The sequence below is a fragment of the Mirounga angustirostris genome, unplaced genomic scaffold (assembly GCF_029215605.1).
Source record: "Mirounga angustirostris isolate CCGP_5_RB_7025 unplaced genomic scaffold, mMirAng1.0.hap1 SCAF_5, whole genome shotgun sequence".
NCBI classification, from domain to species: Eukaryota; Metazoa; Chordata; class Mammalia; order Carnivora; family Phocidae; genus Mirounga; species Mirounga angustirostris.
Window position 1 is genome coordinate 58606783 of NW_026991713.1, and position 22985 is coordinate 58629767.

General features: G+C 38.2%; 1 protein-coding gene and 1 pseudogene across 1 annotated transcript; both read right to left on the bottom strand.

The window, feature by feature from the left end:
* Positions 1-10432: 10432 nt before the first annotated feature.
* Positions 10433-16772, bottom strand: LOC123839394 (MICOS complex subunit MIC19-like; annotated as a pseudogene).
* A 1616-nt stretch (positions 16773-18388) lies between these two features.
* Positions 18389-19360, bottom strand: LOC123839399 (olfactory receptor 6C2-like). Its single transcript, XM_045868854.1, has one exon. It carries the CDS (start codon positions 19358-19360, stop codon positions 18389-18391), a length of 972 nt encoding a protein of 323 aa, XP_045724810.1.
* Between the last annotated feature and the right edge of the window lie 3625 nt (positions 19361-22985).

Below are 22985 nucleotides of genomic sequence, written 5' to 3' on the forward strand. Positions count from 1 at the left end.
ACAGGACTCCATCATAATCCTAGAGGAGAACACAGGCGGTAATCTCTTCATCCTTGGCCACAGAAACTTCTTGCAAGACATGTCTCTAAAGGCAAAGGATACAAAAGCAAAAATGAACTATTGGGACTTCATCAAGATAAAAAGCTTCTGCATAGCAAAGGAAACAGTCAACAAAAGTAAAAGGCAACCTACGGAATGGGAGAAGATATTTGCAAATGATATAACAGATAAAGGGCTGGTATCCAAGATCTATAAAGAATTTATCTAAGATAACTTCTAAACATGTGCAATAGTGCTGTACTCACTGTACGAATTTACCATTAAAATTATTTATGCATTTTACTACGATAGAAATTTAGGTTGTTTCCATTTCAGGGAAATTTTATACATGCTACAGTGAGTATTTTTGTATATGCATACTACAGTGTATGTAGAGAAGTTTGTTCCAGAAATATATCCAGGTTATTTAGGACTGCATTTAAAAATTTTCATACGTATTAGTATTTCCTGGTTGTATTTTTCATATTGATTTCTGGCTTAATTACACTATGGACAGAGAATAAATCCATTTTTCCAATCTTTTGAAATTTCTTGAGATTTGCAGTTTGGTTCTATGATTATAAAAACATCCTGTTTTTTTGTTTTTTATTTGCTTGTTCTTGGAAAGAAAGTGAATTCTGAATTTGTTGGTTGCAGTGTATTTTCTATATTTTCATTAAGTCCAGATTTAAATCTTGTGCCTTAAATCTATATATTTTTTGTAGTGGCTAAAAAAAATCCCACCATGATATTACATTTAACTATCTTTATGTTTACCAATTTTTATTTTGTTAATTTTGAGGCCTAGTTGTATGTGCACAAAAAAATTATCAAAGTCTGTTATTACTTAGTATCTTTACCCTCCTCTCAGTCAGTAAAGGGAATGTAGGGTTTTATCTCCATTTCATATCTCTTAATTAGTATGGCATTTTTATTTTATATCTTTATGCTCTATGTTTTGTTAAAACCCCATACTATATGACTATTACTGATGTTGCAGATGTGATGTTCACTTAGATTTACCTGCATATTTACATTTTTACTTGTTATCCATTCTTTCTTTCATGTGATTTCTTCCATTTTAGACCTAATACAGAGAGATACCTCAGAGAAATCCTGTGTATCTTTTACTAGTTTCCCAAGATAGTAGCATCTTGCAAAACTATAGTATAATCAGGATATTGACATTTTAATCCATTGACCTTTTTAAACTTCTCATAGCCTGGTTCTTGTCATGGGAAATATTTTTATTTTTCTTATATATGAAAATCTCTTTTATTTCATCATTTATTTTTAAATAAATCTTTTATTTAAATTTAACAAGCATAAGAAAAGTACACAAAAAGAAGTACATAGATTAAATATCACACCTAAATAACTAGCACCCTGAAATTTAATTGTGGTGTGTCTTGGCATGCATTTCTTTGGCTTTATTCTATTTGAAATCTGCTCAACTACTTGAATCTGCAGGTTTATTTGTTTTTTCCGAATTTGGGAAGTTTTCAGTAATTATTTCTTGGAATCCTTTCTCAGCTCTACTCTCTTCTTTCCTTCTGGGACCCCAATTTTACCAATGTTAGCTCTTTTCTAATTGTCCCATGGATGCCTGAGATTTTGTTCATTTTTTTAAAAAAATATTTATTTATTTATTTATTTATTTATTTATATTTATTTTATTATGTTATGTTAATCACCATACATTACATCATTAGTTTTAGATGTAGTGTTCCATGATTCATTGTTTGTGTATAACACCCAGGGCTCCAAGCAGTACGTGCCCTTTTTAATACCCATCACAAGGCTAACCCATCCCCCCACCCCCTTCCCCTCTAGAACCCTCAGTTTGTTTCTCAGAGTCCATAGTCTCTCATGGTTCATCTCCCCTAAAAAATGTATTTAGTTTCTGTTGTTCCAGTTGAGTAAATTTTATTGATCTGTTTTTAAGTTTACTGATTCTGTCTTCAATAGTCTTTATTAATGAGGTCATCCACTGAGTTTTCAAAATTTCTGTTATTGTATTTTTAAGTTCCATAATCTCCTTTTAATTCCTTTTTATAACTTTCTTTGTGAGATTTCTATTTTTTCATTTATTTAAAGAGAATCCACAATTGTATTGAAGCATTTTTATGATGGTTGTTTTAAAATTCTTGTGAGATAATCCCAAAATTTGATTCATCCCAATATTGGCATCTATTGATTGTCTTTTGTCATTGAAGTTTTGGTATTTCTGGTTCTCTGTGTGATTAGCAATTTTTTACTGTATTCTTGATATTTTGGATACTTTATTATAATATTCTGAATCTTATGTAATATATATATATATATATATATATATATATATTTTTAGCAGCCGGTCTCTTTGTTGAGGCGAGCACAAGGCCAAGTGAGTGTGTATTTCCAGTCTCTTGCTCAGCCCTGCCAACACCATCCTGGCAAAAGTGGAACAGTCTACCCATGCTGCCCCATTGCAGATGGGTGGGGTGCAAGTGCAGCTTCCTTCTCGGCCCTGATGACACCTTCACACTGAAATTAAGGCACTGATTCACGCTGTCTTTTTGCCTTTTAGTGAGGGTGTACACTCAGCAGGGAAGGGCATGCCGAGATCTGACGCACCCTACTTTGTTGCTGCAGCATCGGGCTTCCCAGTTCTCTGCTAGTCTTTGCTGGCCAGGGGACGTGGGTGAGCAGGGGCCAACTGGCCCACCTCACTCCACATCCTACCACATCATGCTGACAGGTAGAGGTGGAGGGTCAGCTTTCCACTGGGGCCCGCTCACACAGGGAAGGGGGAAATGGAATACAGATTACCTTTACCTCACACGGCATCATTCTGCCTTGTTAATGCCAGATGGGAGTGGAGGGTCGGCTCTCCACTGCCCCACGTATACTGCAGGGGACCAGAGTGTAGACCAGCCCTATTTTTCACTGCCTCATTCAGTCTTGTTGCTTCCAGGTGGGTGTGGAGTTTTAGTTCCCCATTGGACCCCAGGACAGTAAGGATGGAAGAAGGTAGAATGTAGCTCCAAACAACACCACCTCCACGTGGGAGTGGAGGCTGGCTCACCACTGGATCTTGCTGGTCCTACCCTACAGGAGGATTTGAAGCATTGACTGTTTCCACTGGATGAGAATGAAAGATCAGCTCCCCACTCAGCTCACTGATGCTACCCTGGCTGGCAGATCAGAGAATGAGCTGCTTTCATGGAGCAGGGAATGGAAGATCTGCTCCCCTCTTGACCCTGCTGACACCACTCGGTGGGGGAATTAGAGAGCCACCTGCTACAACCAGCTATCTTCTCAGGTCTGGCAACACTGCTTCGTGGGGGGAAATCAGTGCAGTGCACTTACTTATGCAGAGTGGGAAGGTAGAGTCAAAGATAAGCTCCCTGTCTGGTTCCCCTAAGCTGCAGAGGATGGGGTGTGCATTTTTTTTCTGTTGATGTTTGGCTGGAGTAAAGCAGCTATTACCCAAAGGTTCTCCACTGTTAGGCCACCTATTTTCTAGTGCTTTGATTAGGAGATCTTTTTTGGAGTTTATATATTTTTTGTGCCTGTTGGTGGTTCTGGATTGAGAGTTTCTGAATTTCCCTGTCTGGGATACATGGGAGGTAATAGAAAAACCAGGGGTCTCACTGTCATGTTGTTCCTCCATTCTCGAGGTCCCTAGGTAGTCTTCCTTTTCTTTCACCTTTCAGAGTCTTCTTATGCTTGTTTGTTGTGTTATCTCCAGGTATTTTTAGTTGTAAGATCTGCAATGAATCCTTTTCCTTCATCTTTGCTGGAAACAGAAGCAAACTTTAGTTTCTAAGGATACCTTCATTGAGTATAGATTCTAAGGTGGCAGTTTATTTATTTATTCATTTTTGTGTACTTATTTATTTATTTATTTATTTATTTATTTATTTATTTATACTGAGGTATGATGGACATACAAAAATGCCGTATGTATTTAATGTATTCATCTTGATGAATCTGAAGTATACACTCACGAAAATGTCATCAAAAACCATGCCATAAAATTAACTCTCACCTCTAAAAGTATCCTCTTTCCCTCTTTTTCCCCCTTGTGATAAGAATATTTAACATAAGATCTACTGTCTTAACAAATTTTTAAGTATGGTTAACTATAGGTAGTGCACTCTGCAGTAGATCTCTAGGACTTATTCATCTTCCATAACTGAAACCATGTACCGTTTGACAAACACTCCCCCAATTCTCCTTCCTCCCAGCCCCTGGAAAACACCATTCCACTTCCTGTGTCTATGAATTCAGTTTTTTTAGATTCCACATATAAATGAGATCAAACAGTATTTGTCTTTCTCTGTGTGACTTAACATATATTATATATTTATATAAATACATATACCAATACCCAAATCAGTGATCATTTATTATAGCATTACTTCACAGTAATTGCATAAAGACATTACTTTCAGGAGGATTTAGTATTTTCCCACTTAAAGAACTACCCCTTGCCATATCCAATTTATAAAGGTATATATTAACATCTACAAAAGCTCTTGTTGGAAGCTCGTCAAGGCACAGTGCTAGAAAATTCCTAAATTTAATGAATGATGCCAAGCATGCTTAGCCTAGAATAATTTGCCAAAAACATTTTTTGGCTTTTGTTCTACATAAAAATGGTCTCTTATACTCCGCACAAGTTGAACATTTGCCCACAATTTGCTGTATCAAATGTTGTGTTGTTTAATTTTCATCTGAGATTTTTTTTTTTCTGTCAGAAATAAATCCTTTATTAATGCCGGTAATCTGGGCCTTCAGGTTGCAAAGTATTTATTTTTTGTCTGACAAGTCTTTGTTTTGCTTTCATTCCTTTGCTTTTAAAATACACTTTTAAATTTAAATTTATTTTTCTTTTATTATGTTATGTTAATCACCATACATTACATCATTAGTTTTTTTTTATTATGTTATGTTAATCACCATACATTACATCATTAGTTTTAGATGTAGTGTTCCATGATTCAGTGTGTGCGTATAGCACCCAGTGCTCCATGCAGAACGTGCCCTCTTTAATACCCATCACCAGGCTAACCCCATCCTTCCACCCCCCTCCCCTCTAGAACCCTCAGTTTGTTTCTCAGAGTTCATAGTCTCTCGTGGTTCGTCTCCCACTCTGATTTCCGCCCCCTTCATTCTTCCCTTCCTGCTATCTTCTTCTTTTTTTTTTAACTTATAATGTATTATTTGTTTCAGAGGTACAGATCTGTGATTCAACAGTCTTGCACAATTCACAGCACTCACCATAGCACATACCCTCCCCAATGTCTATCACCCAGCCATCCCATCCCTCCCACCCCCCACCACTCCAGCAACCCTCAGTTTGTTTCCTGAGATTAAGAATTCCTCATATCAGTGAGGTCATATGATACATGCCTTTCTCTGATTGACTTATTTTGCTTAGCATAACACCCTCCAGTTCCATCCATGTCATTGCAAATGTCAAGATTTCATTCCTTTTGATGGCTGCATAATATTCCATTGCATATATACACCACATCTTCTTTGGCGGGGGTTCTTTGATTTTGGGCGGGGGTTCTCTGTGCCTCCTGGATTTTGATGCCTGTTTCCTTCCCCAAATTAGGGAAGTTCTCTGTTATAATTTACTCCAATATACCTTCTGCCCCTCTCTCTCTTCTTCTTCTAGGATCCTAATTATTCTAATATTGTTTTGTCTTATGGTATCACTTATCTCTCGATTTCTGCCCTCATGATCCAGTAGTTGTTTATCTCTCTTTTCCTCAGCTTCTTTATTTTCCATCATTTGTTGTTCTATATCACTAATTCTCTCTCTGCCTAATTTATCCTAGCAGTTAGAGCTTCCATTTTTGATTGCACCTCATTAATAGCCTTTTTGATTTCAACTTGGTTAGATTTTAGTTCTTTTATTTCTCCAGAAAGGGTTTCTCTAATATTTTCCATGCTTTTTTCAAGCCCAGCTAGTATCTTTAAAATCATCATTCTGAACTCTAGTTCCAACATCTTACTAATATCCGTATTGATTAGGTCCCTGGCAGTCGGTACTGCCTCTTGTTCTTTTTTTTTGAGGTGATTTTTTCCATCTTGTCATTTTGTTCAGAGGAGAATAGATGAATGAAAGAACAAAATGCTAACAGGTAACAACGACCCCAGAAAATGTACACTAAACAAATCAGAAGGGACCTGAAACTGGGGAAAAAGAAAAGGGAAAGAAAGAAAAAAGAGAAAAAAAAGAAAAAGAAAAAGATAAAAACAAACAAACAAACAAAAACCAGAATATGATCAAATATGATCAGGCTGGTGCATAGATCAGTGCCACACACTAGATTTTGGATGTATTTTGGTCTGTTAGAAGAAAGTGCCTCCCAAAATTTTAAAGAAAGAAAAGCTTATATATGTACAAAAATAAGGGTAAATATGATGAAGGGATGGAATATGACTGTAAAGATGAAAATTAGAAAAGATTTTATAAAAGGAATTGATAAGGGGCGCCTGGGTGGCTCAGTTGGTTAAGCGACTGCCTTCGGCTCAGGTCATGATCCTGGAGTCCCTGGATCGAGTCCCGCATCGGGCTCCCTGCTCGGCAGGGAGCCTGCTTCTCCCTCTGACCCTCCCCCCTCTCATGTGCTCTCTCTCTCTCTCATTCTCTCTGTCTCAAATAAATAAATAAAATCTTTAAAAAAAAAGGAATTGATAAGAAGTTGGTTGAAAAAAGAAAGAAGAGGATTTAAGAAAAAAAAAAAGGGAGAGAATGTGATCAGGCAGGAGACTAGAACAAAGCCATACAGTAGAGATTTAGGGTATATTTTGGTCTGTTAGAAGAAACTGTATCCCAAAATTTTAAAGAGAGAACAACTTATATATATATATACATATATATACACCAAAAATAAGGTTAACTACTATGAAGGGATAGAATATGACTCTAAAAATGAAAAATAAGAAAGATTTTTTTTTTAAAGATTTTATTTATTTATTTGAGAGAGAGAGAATGAGAGACAGAGAGCATGAGAGGGAGGAGGGTCAGAGGGAGAAGCAGACTCCCCGCCGAGCAGGGAGCCCGATGCGGGACTCGATCCCGGGACTCCAGGATCATGACCTGAGCCGAAGGCAGTTGCTTAACCAACTGAGCCACCCAGGCGCCCAGAAAGATTTTTAAAAAAGGGATTGATAAGATGTTGGTTGAAAAAGGGAAAAAGAAAAATTCAAAAAAAAAAAGAAAAAAAATTAAAAAAAATTAACTTGAAAGACTAAAGAATTATGGGAAATAAGCCATGAATTCTATGTGCAGTATTCCCCTAGCGCTGGAGTTCTGCCATTCTCATTGATCGGTAAACTTGGTCTTGGCTGGCTGTTCTTGCTGATCTTCTGGGGGAGGGGCCTGTTGCCGTGGTTCTCAAATGTCTTTGCTGGAGGCGGAATTGCCCCACCCTTGCTGGGGGCAGGCTAAGTAATCTGCTGGGGTTTGCTCTCGGGAGCTTCTGTTCCCTGCAAGTTTTCCGTAGGGCTTTGGAAGACGAGAGTTAAAATGGGGGCCTCCCAATCTTCCCCTGGAGGAGCTGAGAACTTGGGGCCCCACTCTTCAGTGCGCCCCCAGAGAAAAGCAGTCATTCCTGTCTCCCGGGTCTCCGGCCGCACTCCGTGCTCACCTGGCCTGTGACTGAGCTTTTCTATCTCTGGCACACAACCCAGTGTGGAGTCTCCAAACCCAGCAGATCCCTACAGTGTGCTCCCGAGCTGCTCCTCCCAGGGGAGGAAGGGGAATCTCCCTGGATCTGCAGCTTGTTGGGTCCTTTCTGGAAGAGCAATGGCCCGACAGTGCTGTGGATCACAGTTTATGGCAACCCGGAGCTGAGAGCCCACTCCTCGGCTCCGTCTCTGCAGCCGGCTTCCCCGCTCCGAAACCTGGGAACTCTGCCGCACTCAGGCACCCCCGGTCTTTCTGTGACCCTGAGGGTCCTGAGACCACACTGTCCCAGCGAGGGTTCCACCCCCTGCTTAGCCACTGGAGCGACTTCCCTCAGCGGAGCCGACTTCTAAAAGTTCTGATTTTGTGCTCTGCTGCTTTTATCACTTGCCGGTATGGGCTGACGGAGGCCCCCTCCCCCGCCGTCTATCCTCCCAAATATAGCCTCGGATTCACTTCTCCGCACGTCCTACCTTCCAGAAAGTGGTCACTTTTCTGTTCAGAGAGTTGTTGCTATTCTTTTCTTCAATCTCCTGTTGAGTTCATTGGTGTTTAGAATGGTTTGATCCCTATCTAGCTGAATTCCTGGGACCAGATGAAATTTAGGTCTCCTACTCCTCCGCCATCTTGCTCCTCCCCCTAGATTAATATTTCTGATGAACATAGATGCAAAAAACCTTGACAAAATACTAGCATGCCAAATTCAACAATGCGTTAAAGGAAGCATAGCCATGACCAAGTGGGATTTATCCCTGGGATGCAAGAATGGGCTTAACATATGAAAGTCAATATGTGTGATACATCACATTAACAGAATGAAGGATACAAATCACACGATCACCTCATTAGATGCAGAAAATGCATTTGACAAATTCAAACCCTTTTATGATTAAAATCATTCAACAGATTGTCTATAGAAAGAAGTTATCTCGGGGCGCCTGGGTGGCTCAGTGGTTAAGCGTCTGCCTTTGGCTCGGGTCATGGTCCCAGGGTCCTGGGATCGAGCCCCGCATTGGGCTCCCTGCTCGGTGGGAAGCCTGCTTCTCCCTCTCCCACTCCCCCTGCTTGTGTTCCCTCTCTCGCTGTGTCTCTCTCTGTTAAATAAATAAAATCTTTAAAAAAAAAAAGAAGTTATCTCACATAATAAAGGCAATATATGTGAAGCCATATAGTTAATATTATCCTCAGTGGTAAAGAATGGAACAAGACAAAGATTCCTACTCTTGCCATTTCTTTTGTTCTCTTGCCTTAGGAGATATATCTAAATATTGAATGGCTGATATCAGAGATTACTGCCTGTGTTCTGTTCTAGGATTTTCATGGTTTCAGGTCTTACATTTAGGTCTTTAATTCATTTTGAGTTTATTTTTTGTGTATGGTGTAATAAATTGGTCCAGTTTCATTCTTTTGCATGTAGCTGTTTAGTTTTCCCAACACCATTTGTTGAAGACACTGTCTTTTTCCCATTGCATATTCTTGTCTCATTCATTGTGAAGTAATTGAAATGATATAACTGTGGGCTTATTTCTGAACTCTGTAATTTGTTCTATTGACCTATGTGTCTGTTTTTATACCAGTACTATACTGATTTGATTACTACAGCTTTGTAGTGTATTTTGAAATCTGGGATTGTGATGACTCCAATTTTATTCTTTTTCAATATTGCTTTGGATATTCGGGGTTTTGTGGTTCTATACAAATTTTAGGATTATTTGCTCTAGTTCTGTGAAAAATGCTGTTGGTATTTTGGTAGGAATTACAGTAAATCTGTAGATTGCTTTAAGTAGTATGGACACAAACAATATTTATTCTCCCAATCCATGGAAGTGGAATATGTTTCCATTTGTTTGTGTCATCTTTAATTTCTTTCATCAGTGTTTTATAGTTTTCAGAGTACAGGTCTTTCACCTCCTTGGTTAAGTTTATTCCTTTCCTTTTTTCCTTTTTTAAGTTTATTCCTAGGTATTTTATTATTTTGGTGCAATTGTAAATGAAATTGTTTTCCTTTTTCTTTTTTTCTGTCAGAAAATATATTTATTATTGATAGTGAGTGAAGTAAAGATGTAAGTATTCACAATCGAGAAGAGGTTGTAAAGGCCAAGGTTGCCTTTATGTGGATAAAACATGCCTTATTTCACTTATAATCATAAACATTATTCCAGTAAAAGAGGTACATTTCTCTCTCCTTTTTGTCTTACTTGCGTGATCACCATAATAAGTTAAAATAAAATAGCTCTTATATCATCAAGGGAGAAAAGAAAAAGAGTGAAAACCAACATGCCACAGCCTAGACATTCCACCCAGCACTGCTGAGCCAAGATCGAGGTTTGGTGCCCTAGCCTCTCCCCACTCCAATTACTTTAGCTCTCAATTCCAAACCCAGCTTTGGCAGATTGAAGGTTCACCAAATGATGGAGCTTGCTTAGAAGAGAAAGTTGAATAGAAAGTTAAAAAGGTAGAGAGGACTGCTTTTCTCTTTTAATCATCATAAATGGGGTTCACTAATACTGCCATGTGTCCTTGCTGGCTGATACCTGATCTAGGCCTCAGCTTTTCAAATTGTGATCTTCTTTGGTTGAATCTGCCCTCTGGTGCTTTTCTTTAATTGTCTTCTCTTTGAATGGGTTACTTTCTTACCTATGGGGGAAAAAAATGTTCTGCCTCTGGAATTAACATTGAGGAGTTTGATTGTTCTAAAAGTTGACTTTATCCTCCATTTTCAAGAAGGCCCTGTTTAGCCTGATAGACACAGTGCATGTACTGGTTGGCCAGAGGGCAGCAGCTGAGGGTCTGCTGGATGTTCTGGCAGTAACACCGGAGAACTGTGGCCTGCGGATCAGCCCAGACAAGATGAAACTCATATTGCTTGAACTTTGCTTCCCCGTCTTCAGCAGCTTTCTGATAATGTTCAACGGTAACTTTGTAGAATTCTGAGCTCCTCTCCTCTAGCCAGTTACTCTTTATAGAATGCATCCTGCCTCTGTGACTTGATTTTTCTCTTTTCAGTTGCTTAGCCAAGTGCTTTGCCTTGGTTCGTTCTTCTTCACTTGAAATCCTGTCTTGAAGAATTGCTCTGGTTAACTGCTCATTGGCAAAAGTCCTCTCTCAGTTTGGTTCTTTGCCTTGCTTTAGTTGTTTCTGATTTCCAGACTCTTTCTTGGTTTGCTCCAATGCCTGCTCCTCACACTCTTCTTTTCAATTCTTCTTTTCCTCAAAACTGAGGAACCATAAGCACCAGAATACTGCTGAGATTTCGAACCAGATGGGAAAGTTTCCTTCATACAATCAGATTTTCCAAAAGCAGGATGCCCCTCACCATGGTGATGTTCTCATTCTCCTTCATCTGGAAGGTGACCCTGTGGGTGCTGGTGATCTACCCATGGCTCATGCTTCTGCACCTGCAGAGACAGTGTGGACCCAAGAGCACTTAAGGCCCCACCAGCACAAATGTGCATTGACATGTCCAAACTCTTTGCAGGGAGGGAGCAGGACCAAGACCCCAAGAAGAAGCAAGGAGAAGGTGCCTGTCCTTAGGAGTTTTCTTAAATTCTCTTTCTGCTACTTCATTATTGTATAGAAATGCAATGGATTTCTATACATTGATTTTGTAACCCGTGACTACTGAATTCATATATCAGTTCTAGTAGTTTTTTGGTGGAGTCTTTAGGGTTTTCTGTGTATAGTATTATGTCATTTGCAAACAGTTAAAGTTTTACTTCTTCCTTACCAATTTGGATGCCTTTTATTTTTTTCTTGTCTAATTGCTGTGGCTAGAACTTCCAGTATTATGTTGAATAAAAGTTGTGAGAGTGGACATCCTTGTCTTGTTCCTGATATTAGGGGGAAAGTTCTCAGTTTTTCACCACTGAGTATGATTTTAGCTGTGGATTTTTCATATACAGCCTTTATTGTGTTGAGGTATGTTCCCTCTAAACCTACTTTGTTGAGGGTTTTTATCATGAAAGGATATTGTACTTTGTCAAATGCTTTTTCTTGATCTATTGAAATGGTCATATGGTTTTTGTCCTTTCTCTTATTAATGTGATGTATCACATTGATTGATTTGCAAATATTGAACCACCCTTGCATCCTGGGAATAAATCCCACTTGATCATGGTGAATGACTTTTTTAAGTGTATTGTTTGATTCAGTGTGCTAATATTTTGTTGAGGATTTGTGCATCTATGTGCATCAGATATATTGGCCTATAGTTCTTTTTTTCTGTGGCATCTTTATCTGGTTTTGGTATCAGGGTAATTCTGGCCTCATAGAATGAATTTGGAAGCTTTCTTTCATCTTCTATTTTTTGGAGTAGTTTGAGAAGAATAGGTATTTAAATGTTCTTTAAATATTTGTTATTTAAATCTGTTCCTTAAATATTTGGTAGAATTCACCTCTGAAGCCAACTGGCCCTGGACTTTTGTTTGTTGGGAGTTTTTTGATTACTGATTCAATTTCATTGCTGGTAATTGGTCTGTTCAAATTTTCTACTTCTTCTTGATACAGTTTTGGGAGGTTATGTTTCTAGGAATTTATGCCCTTCTTCTAGGTTGTCCAATTTGTTGGCATATAATTTTTCTACTATTCTCTTAAAATTATTTGCATTTCTGTGGTGTTGGTTGTTGTTTCTCCTTTTTCATTTTTTTTTAAAAGATTTTATTTATTTATTTGAGAGAGAGAGAGAGAGAACACATGAGTGGAATGAGGGGCAGAGAGAGAAGTCTCAAGCAGACTCTGAGCTGAGCATGGAGCCCAACACAGGGGTTGATCCCATGACCCTGAGATCATGACCTGAGCTGAAATCAAGAGTCAGATACTTAACGGACTGGGTCACCCAGGCACCCCTGCTTCTTACTTTTTAAAAATTCCTGCTTATTATCTTTCCTTTTCATTTAAAGAATCCCCTTTCACATTTCTTGTAAGGCTGGTTTCATTGTGATGAATTCCTTTAAGTTTTGTTTGTTGGGAAACTCTATCTCTTCTTGTATTCTGAAAGATAGCCTTGTTGGATAGAGTATTCTTGGTTGCAGGGTTTTTTTCTTTTCCCTTACAGCACTTTGACTATATCATGTCACTCCCTTCTAATCTGCAAAGTTTCAGCTGATAGCCTTATGAGATTTCCCTTGTAAGTAACTGTTTTCTCTTGTTGCTTTTAAAATTCTTTCTTTATTGCTACTTTTTGCAATAATTTTACTTAGTACTTGTCTTTGTGTGAACTTTTTGTTGATTTTACTGGGGGCTCTCTCTGTCTCCTGGATCTGGATTTCTGTTTCCTTTCCCAGATATGGGAAGTTTTCATCTTTTATTCTTCAAAGAATTTTTTGCCCCCTTTTATCTCCCTTTTCCTTCTGGGATCCTTATAATGAGAATGTTGTTATGCTTGATGGTGTTACTGAGTTCCCTTAATCTATTCTCATTTTTTATTATTCTTATTTCTTTCACTTGTTCAAGTTGATTATTTTCCATTCCTTGGTCTTCTAGGTTGCTGATTCATTCTTCCGCTTCCTCTAGTTTACTATTTATTCCTCTAGTGTATTTTTTAATTTCAGTTATTGAGTTCTTCATCTCTGCTTGGTTCTTTTTAATATTTTCTATCTCTTTGTTGAGGGTCTCACTGAGGTCCTTCACTCTTTTCTCAAGTCCAGTGAGTATCCTTATGACCATTACTTTAAATTCTCTATCAGTATATTGTTTATCTCCATTTCATTTAGCTCTCTTGCTGTGATTTTGTACTGTTCTTTCCTTTGGGACATATTCTTCAGTCTCCTCATATGTCTAACTCTCTGTTCTTCTGTGTTAGGAAAGTCAGCTGCATCTCCTGCTCATGAAAGTAGTGGCCATATGAAGAAGAGGTCCTATAATGCGCTGTAGTGCAGTGTTCCTTGTTCATCCAGAATCTGGTGCTTCAGGGCGTCTCCTATGAGTACTGTGTGCACCTTATTGTTGTGGCTGAGCCATGTTTGCCTTCAGTTTAGTCATCTGCAATGGCTCACTTTGTCTGTTGTGGGCAGGGTTTGGTTCCTGTGTTGTTAATGTGCCAGTCTGTGGCTTCCTTGGGCTTTAGTTGGGTCAAACCAGGCATTTGCCAGAGCTGTGGTCACACTAAACTGCAGGGTTTCCTCCCTGTCTTATCCATGAGAGGCCTTCATTTGTCGGTTTGGCCTGCAGTCAGACCAGATGTCTGCCCCTAGCCCCATGCTGGGGCCACAGTTGGACTGGTGTGTGTGGTTGTCTTCCCCTTGCCCCTGGATAGGAGTCACTTTAGAGTGGTGATGGCCACTGTTGGGGCTGCTTGCACAGTGTCACAACTTGTGGTCCTGCTTTGGATGGACTCCTGCTGAGGGCTGGTCTACAGGAGAACATGAGGGTGGGGTGCATGGTGTTAGCAAGGTTTGTGCCAGTCTGCTGTGGGACCTGGATCTGCTTTGTTGAGCTCTTGTCAAGGTCAGGTTGGAGGGGGCAGGTTGCAGGAAAACTTGGGGGTGAAGCACACTGTTAGCAAACTAGGTAGAGAGTGTTTGCACTGGTTTCTGCAGGTGTCTGTGGGGGGTGGCAGAGGGAAATGGTGCCCGCCCATGCTTTGTTCTTGGAGAAGACTCCTAAAGATCCCTGCCCCTCCAGCACATGTTCTGAGATTAGTAATTAAATCTCCTTCCCATATTATCTGCATTTTTCAAATGCTGCTTTTATGTTGTATCTCAGTGTTGCTGTTATGCTGTCTCTTTAATGGCAGGGACTCAGTTTCCTTTGCCCAGTTGCTCTCCCAGAGCCAAGCCTGCTGATTTTTAAAGTTCCAGGTGTTAAGCCCCATTGATTATAAAAACTCATAAAATTATGCCCCTCTTGTTTTCAAAGCCAAATGTTATGGGGATTTATCTTTCCAGTGTGGGTCTCCCATGCCTGGGATGCCTGGTGTGGGGTCTGCCCTGTCCTTTTTATAAGCTTGCATGTCTCTCCCTCCTGCAGACAGTCTTGTGGTCAGTTTTATTACTTACTGAGTGGCCACCCTTCCTGCCATTTTTGATGTGGCCTCCTCTCTACTATTAGCTGTGGAGAGTCTGCTCTGCCAGTCTTCAGGTCATTTTCTGGGTTATTTACACTGATGTGGCTGTTATCTAAGTGTGTCCATGGGGTGAGGTGAGCTTAGGATCCTCTCCCTGGAAGTCTCTGAATTGCATTTTAAGAGATGTTTGCCTCTTCCTTATTATTATATATTAGACTATTAGCGTTTCTTTATTTAATTACGTATTTTAAAATTATACATTTTTGCGGGCGCCTGGGTGGCTCAGATGGTTAAGTGTCTGCCTTCGGCTCAGGTCATGATCCCAGGGTCCTGGAATCAAGCCCTGTATCAGGCTGCCTGCTCCGTGGGAAGCCTGCTTCTCCCTCTGACCCTCTCCCCTCTCATGCTGTTTCTCTCTTACTCACTCTCTAAAAAATAAATAAAATCTTAAAAAAAAATAAAATAAAATTATACATTTTTGCAAGATAATACAATGTGACATTTCAATAAGTAATTGTAATTTTTAACATCATAAATGATCTATCAAATGATGATATTTTGATTTTGATTAATCTATGCAATTATAAAATTATCAACTGATATTCGTTTAGATTTTATTCCACTTTCTTGATATAAACATTGGGTGTTTTAGATAAAATAAAATTTCTTAAGATGTTCCTTGATGTAATTTTGATGATTATGTGTGCAATCCTGAAGAGGCAGTGCCATATCCAGAAATTACAGACCTAGAATAACATGAAACAGGACTGAACCCTGGCTCCAACACTTATTAACATTACTTAATATGCTCACATCTCAGTTTACCAATGCATGAAACAAAGATTAAAAACCAATTCCAGTGCTCTTTGGAAGATTATCCATTAAAAAAATATATGTGTGTTTGTGTGTGTATTAAAGTAAATTCATAGGTAGATAATATTGTAGCTTATGTAAAGTTAGCCTAAATTGATCTCCCAGTAAATAACAACTTTTGTTAATTTTTTTCATATCTTAAAATAGAAATCAAATGTAGTAGGGTAGTTAAATCTTGATGTAAAGTTCTTTAAAAATATATAGCATATTTTATCCATTTTTCCATTTGATTCTTTTATGAATTTTCTTGACAGAAATTAGCACTTTTCTTTAATAAGTAATTTTTTTTTCAGTAGTTGTGAGGATTTTTCACTAGTATATTTGAAGCTAACATATTTAATATCATTTATTTACTAGGTTTTATATATATAGTAAAGTATGCATAAAAAGTAAAGTGCTTGACTTTCTAGAAGATTTTAGATACACAATGTAAACAAAATTTTAGTGAAATTGGTACTAAAGAACAGAAAGTTTAGGTCAAAACAGCAGGTGGGATAAACAGTTTCTCCAGATTTAGTTTGTATGTTTGTGTGGTGGGAGAGGAAGTAACAGCCTGTAGGTGGATGACATTTACATTGAGACTTAAGCGAAAAATAGAGAAAATGGAATGAAAGAATGAGGGAAAGAGTCTTTTTTTTTAAAGATTTTATTTATTGGGCGCCTGGGTGGCTCAAGTTGGTTAAGCGACTGCCTTAGGCTCAGGTCATGATCCTGGAGTCCCAGGATCGAGTCCCATATCGGGCTCCCTGCTCGGCAGGGAGTCTGCTTCTCCCTCTGCCCTCCCCCCTCTCATGTGCTCTCTCTCATTCTCTCTCTCTCAAATAAATAAATAAAATCTTTAAAAAAAAACAAAACAAAAAAAAAGATTTTATTTATTTATTTGACAGAGAGAGACACAGCAAGAGAGGGAACACAAGCAGGGGGAGTGGGAGAGGAAGAAGCAGGCTTCCTCCCGAGCAGGGAGCCTGATGTGGGGCTCGAACCCAGGACCCTGGGATCATGACTTGAGCTGAAGGCAGACACTTAACAACTGAACCACCTAGGCACCCCCCCCTTTTCTTTTTAACAGAGTCAACTGTAAGTGCCATATCCTAGAGATACCAGGAGAGAGTCCAAAAGGATGGCGATTAGGCATGGATGCCAGAAAGCCAGGAGAAAACTTACCAACATGATAATTTACTTAGTAGTTTTATGAGCTCTTTTAAGAAAAATTGATGTATATTTTGTGGTCTTCTAATCTATATGCCATTTACTTCATGAAAAAATTTAACTATTACTTTAATTATAACTTTTCATTTGGAATTCCTTTTAGACTTCCATGTATATTGATGGTTTGTTTTCTAGATATCTTTTGAAATTCTCTTTTCGTGATATACAAAAATTTATTGGTTAATTTAGCAATATTTTGAATTAAGATATTCATATTGTATTTAAACAATTGAATATTTTTCATAATTTTAACAACTTCTTTACTTCCTCAATAGCAATTAACATTTTGGCACTGAACTTATAATATCATATCCTTTTAGAAAACAGCTTTTCCTCACATTTAAAATATGATGTATTTTATAGAGTCTGTGAATCTTTTACTTTTAAAATTTCAGCATTTTATATGTGTGTGTGTGTGTGTGTGTATTTACAAATAAATACACTCCAGGATCCTAGATATCAAATTCTACTTCCATTTAAGACACATTTATTTGGATATGTATTTACTTTTATTTTCTTTACTTTTCAATTATATCATATTACTCTTTGCCAATGGTGCTTTTTTTTTCTTTTTCAAATTTTTATTTAAATTCCAGTTAGTTAACATACAGTGTAATATTAGTCTCAGGTGTAGAACTTAGTGATTCATCACTTACATATAACACCCAGTGCTTATCACAAGTGCCCTCTTTAATACCCGTCACCCATTTAACCCTTTCCCCTGCCCACCTCTTCCCAATGGTGCTTTTAAAAAAATTTAGTAATACAGGATTATTAGTGAGCTAAGTATAATCAGGGATATTACTAATTAAAAATTTGTGCCTAGAGCAGTGCCTGGGTGGCTTAGTTGGTTAAGCCCCCGACTCTTTTTTTTTTTTTAAAGATTTATTTATTTATTTGAGAGAGCGAGAATGAGAGAGAGTACATGAGAGGGGGGAGGGTCAGAGGGAGAAGCAGGCTCCTCGCTGAGCAGGGAGCCCGATGCGGGACTCGATCCTGGGACTCCAGGATCATGACCCGAGCCGAAGGCAGTTGCTTTAACCAACTGAGCCACCCAGGCGCCCCATGCCCCCGACTCTTGATCTCAGTTCAGGTCTTGATCGCAAGATCGAGTTCAAACCCTGTGTTGGGTTCCACATTGCGCATGGTGCCTATTTTGCTTAGAACTTGACCTGCCAGGACTAGGTACTCAATACATTTTAATTTAATCAATTAACATTCAGCAACATTTAGATTAGAAGATTAGAAGAGCACTTTAAATCCATTATTTTTTTGCAAGTCCAAGAAAATATAAGATAAGCTATTTATTTCCTTGTTTGGTTCTCATTTGTTTTATTTTTCTGCATTTCAGTTTTGTTTGTGAGATCAGAAGTAAAATCGGGCTTACGTTTAATAGAAAATTATTACCATGTCCTCTGATTGGGATCTTGGGTTTGTTTGCAGGGTGGGAGGTTAAAGGAGTGAATTCATGTGGTGAAGGGTATTCATTCTGGATGCAATAAATGTTTGAGAAAGTTAACCTAAATAGAGATCAGATTAAAAAGAGACAAACAGATTTAGAGCTTCATGGTTTATGCTTAGCTTGTTATTTTATTTCTGGACTTGAGCATTCTCTTACTTTTTTGATACCAATGCAGTTTTTTGAAGAACTCACTGAAGGCTTGTCTCGCTTGTTTGTTTCTCAGAGTGTAAATGAATGGGTTCAACATGGGAGCTATGGATGACATTAGCACTGCCACACCCTTATTAATAGTCACTGATTCCTTTGCTGAAGGTTTCACATAGATGAAAATACAGCTTCCGTAGGTGATGGAAACAACAGTCATGTGAGAAGAACAAGTAGAAAAGGCTCTTTTCCTTTGTTGGGCAGAGGGGAATCGTAGAATGGTCTTGATGATGTGAATGTAAGACAGAAGAACACACACAAGGGTCAGAATGAAGGTCAGCACAGCACAGACCACAACCAACTGCTCTATGAGCCATGTGTCCGAGCATGAAATCTTCAAGATTGGAGATGCATCACAGAAAAAATAATCAATCACATTTGAATCACAGAATTTCAAATTTAGGAACAGAGTAAGTGGTGGGAATATGATCAACAAGCCAGCCATCCAACAGCAGAGGACAAGCCTCTTGCAGACTCTGCTGTTCATGATGGTCACATAATGCAGGGGTTTGCAGATGGCCACATAGCGGTCATAGGACATTGTAGCCAAGAGAAAAAATTCTGTTACTCCAAAGACGTCGATAAAAAACATTTGAATAACACAAATATTAAATGCAATTGACCTGTCACCTGTTGCTATGTTGTACAAATATCTAGGGATACATGCAGATGTGAATGAAATTTCTAATAAAGCAAAATTCTGTAGGAAGAAGTACATTGGTGTTTTAAGATGAGAGTCAACTAAAGTGAGGGATATGATGGTCAGGTTCCCAGTTATACTCAACACGTAAGTAAGAAATAGAAACATAAAAATTGGAATCTGAAGTTGAGGGTCATCTGTCAGTCCCAATAAGATGAAGGTTGTTACTGTGTGGTTTTTCATCACTGACTACTGAATTTTATTCAATTTCACATAAAATTTAGAGATATTTTATTTGAATAGAGTGGTGTCAAAGCTAGATGGGAATAAACAGTGACTACCAGAGACAGCATACAAAGGAACATGTGGTTTCTTCTATAAATTAATGATTGATATTGCCAATACTCTGGCTACTCAATTGTTTATTTTATTTTATTCTTTTGGCAGTTTTGTGAGAGATGTTTAAACTTTTTTTTTTTTTTTTAGTGAGTGGCTACTACTATTTTTTTTATTATGTTATATTAATCACCATACATTACATCATTAGTTTTTGATGTAGTGTTCCATGATTCATTGTTTGCGTATAACACCCAGTGCTCCATGCAGAACGTGCCCTCTTTAATACCCATCACCAGGCTAACCCATCCCCCCACCCCCTCCCCTCTAGAATATTAAACATATTTTTAAAAATGTTCTACCATCTCATTTTCCTCTTTTCTTTCACAGTTTTAATCTATACCCAAGAATGGATTTTCTCATGTGATTAGATATGACCTACATTGTGTGTGATTCAACAAAATTATAATTTCTTCTTATATCTAACATTTCTTCTTTCTTTCTTTTTTTTTTTAAGATTTTATTTATTTATTTGAGAGAGAGAATAAGACAGAGAGCATGAGAGAGGGGAGGGTCAGAGGGAGAAGCAGACTCCCCGCTGAGCAGGGAGCCCGATGTGGGACTCGATCCAGGGACTCCAGGATCATGACCTGAGCCGAAGGCAGCCGCTTAAACGACTGAGCCACCCAGACGCCCTCTTCTTTATTTCAAAAGTGAATATCTCGATTTAATTTGTTTTATGTCTTTTCTTGAAGATGTGGTCATGATAAAATATAAATATATAAAAATGATCTGGGCTCCATCAGGCTCTGCTGATCCATCTGTGACCTGCATTTTGCATCATGCCACGGTGACCAAGCATGTATTTATGTTTTGTTTCGTGTTTTAACATGCAACTTCCACATTGTTGGATCACTCCTCTGACTCTCATGTTTCTCTGGTAGTATGTAATTTATGCTCAGTGTCCACTGGATACATGTTACAGAGAGTATTTTAATGCACAATTTATCTGCTACATATGAAGAAATGTTGGGATCACTGATACACAGCTGGAAAAAAACCCACATATTTCAGTCTGTTTAGTTAAGAATGGAAAACACTGTAATACCTCATTATCACTAAACTCAAAATCAAATTAAAAATACTAAATATACTCTCCACACACCTGTCTTTACTCTCTTTCTCACTCTAAGTTGCAGTGGCAGCATCATGCTGATTAAGAGCATACCTTCTATAGCGAGATCTCCATCTCACTATACCTGGCTTTCCTGCCCACCTCTGTATGACCTTGGGCAAGTTTCCCAACCTCTCGGCCTTCAGTTTTTTAATCTATAAAATGGAGATAATAAGAGTATCTACCATATACAGTTAAAATAATTAGATGAGGTAATACATTTATAATAAAAGCTGATGCATAGTATATGCTTCATATGTATCAGCTAGTATTATCTGGACTCCTATAGGTAATTCATGTGACGTGAACTCAAAACCACAAAATCCTGAGTGGGATTTATGCTCTGTGTAAGTCATATCTTCTTTCAATTCCACATTTCTTATAGTAAGAGGACTAGATTATATTTACTGAAAATTTACCATGTGATAGGTAAAAAAAAAAAAAAAAAAATCCCCCCCTCAATCTCTCTCTCTGTCCTTCCACACTGCATCTTTACTTCCCAGTCTCCAAAACTACCCAGGTAAATCTACTTATTTGTGATTTTCACATGGAACATCACTTCTGTTGAGAAGTCTTCTAAACTCTATGTGTTGACTGGTCCTTATTTGTGCTCTCATAACAAATAATTGTTACTGCCATCTTAGCACTTTCAGTGAGAAAGTAAGTTTGTTGAAAATAACGACTCTTGTCTTTTTTACTGGGATAGCTCTAAAACTAACAATCCTAGACTTATAGTCAATGGTAAGACACTGTTGTATAGGGGCGCCTGGGTGGCTCAGTCGTTAAGCGTCTGCCTTCGGCTCAGGTCATGGTCCCAGCGTCCTGGGATCGAGCCCCGCATCGGGCTCCCTGCTCAGCGGGAAACCTGCTTCTCCCTCTCCCACTCCCCCTGCTTCTGTTCCCTCTCTCGCTGTCTCTCTCTTTCTGTCAAATAAATAAAAAAGAAAAAGACAAAAAAAAAAAAAAGACATATTGTTGTATATATACATACACATATGTATCTTATTCATTTGCCTACATATTCAAAGCTATCTTCTGTCCTATTTGGGTTTCATCTTGAAACTGCTTTCTGGGGCACCTGGGTGGTGCAGTCAGTTGAGTGTCCAACTCTTGGTTTTGGTTCAGGTCTGATCTTGGGGTTGTGGGATCAAGCACCGCGTTGGGCTGTGCACTCAGTGGGGGAGTCTGCTTGAGATTCTCTTTCTTTCCCTCTCCCTCTGGCCCCACCCCCCCGCTCTCTCGCTCTCAAATAAATAAATAAATAAATAAAATCTTAAAAAAAAAAAAAGAAAGGACATATTTCCCTTTAAAAAAAAAAACAAAACTTTGTTCCTATCATGGTTTCCTTCAACTCACTGTGGGACTTTAATTGTATCCATGCTGAAATTACTACAATGTATCATGTACCTTTTTTCAAGATTACTGACACATATTTTATAAAGGCCAGTGCCATTGGGTGTTAATTCACACAATTTCACCATGAAATATTCATCTGTTCAGTTTACTTTCATTCTTGTCTTCTGCAGAGAAAGATTTTTTCCCTCTTAAATTTCCATTTATGTCTCTTCAATGCATATTTTCATATTTTAAAACTGGAGTTTAAGAACTCTCTATAATTTTTGCATTGGCTTGATAGTTGTTCTGTAGTTTTTCCTCAGCTATCACACTTAGTTTTACTAACATACTCAAAAGCTTTTTTAGTTTTGAACTAGTATCTCCAGGATTTGAGGGTCTCATATAAATGAATAGAAGGCAATGTGCTTTTCAATTTCCTGGCAAAAATTAATTAGCTTGTGCTGTGATTGGCTGTCATTTGTTCCATAAAATACTCACTTTCTCCAGAGATGAGGGCAGGATCATCTCTCACTGTATGCCCAGTTACTACAATTAAAGCCCAAGGTTTACTGTCACCTTCATTGGACAGGAGAGATGACAATGATTTTTTTTGAAGAATTTTGACATTCCTAGGAATTAAAGGGGCACACCATAATAACTATAATAGATAATTTTAATGAAGTGGAAAGATACTCTTTTCAGCCTGCCTAACTTCCTCAATCCATTATTTCTCATTCCAGTGGCTCCTAGAGTTTTACATGGTAATGTGCTCTTTCCTGTACCCTCTAGGTGGTGGCCCTCGTTCCAAAATATTTTTCATTTATTCCATTCATCAATGCTGTTTTTAAGAGACAAGGTTTAAGATGAAAGAAAAGTTACCATTACAGCCCACATCTCAAGAAATTACTAGAGCATAAACAATAGTTTTTTTTCCCCAAGTGCACAGGATTAATCCAAGGAAATAATATGAAAATGAAAAGCAGTAATGAAAGCCCAAACCAGGTGTTTATTGTGTAAATATAA

What these genes read in the sequence shown, in the direction of transcription:
- LOC123839399 (XM_045868854.1), bottom strand. Translation starts at nt 19,360, where the DNA reads ATGAAAAACCACACAGTAACAACCTTCATCTTATTGGGACTGACAGAT.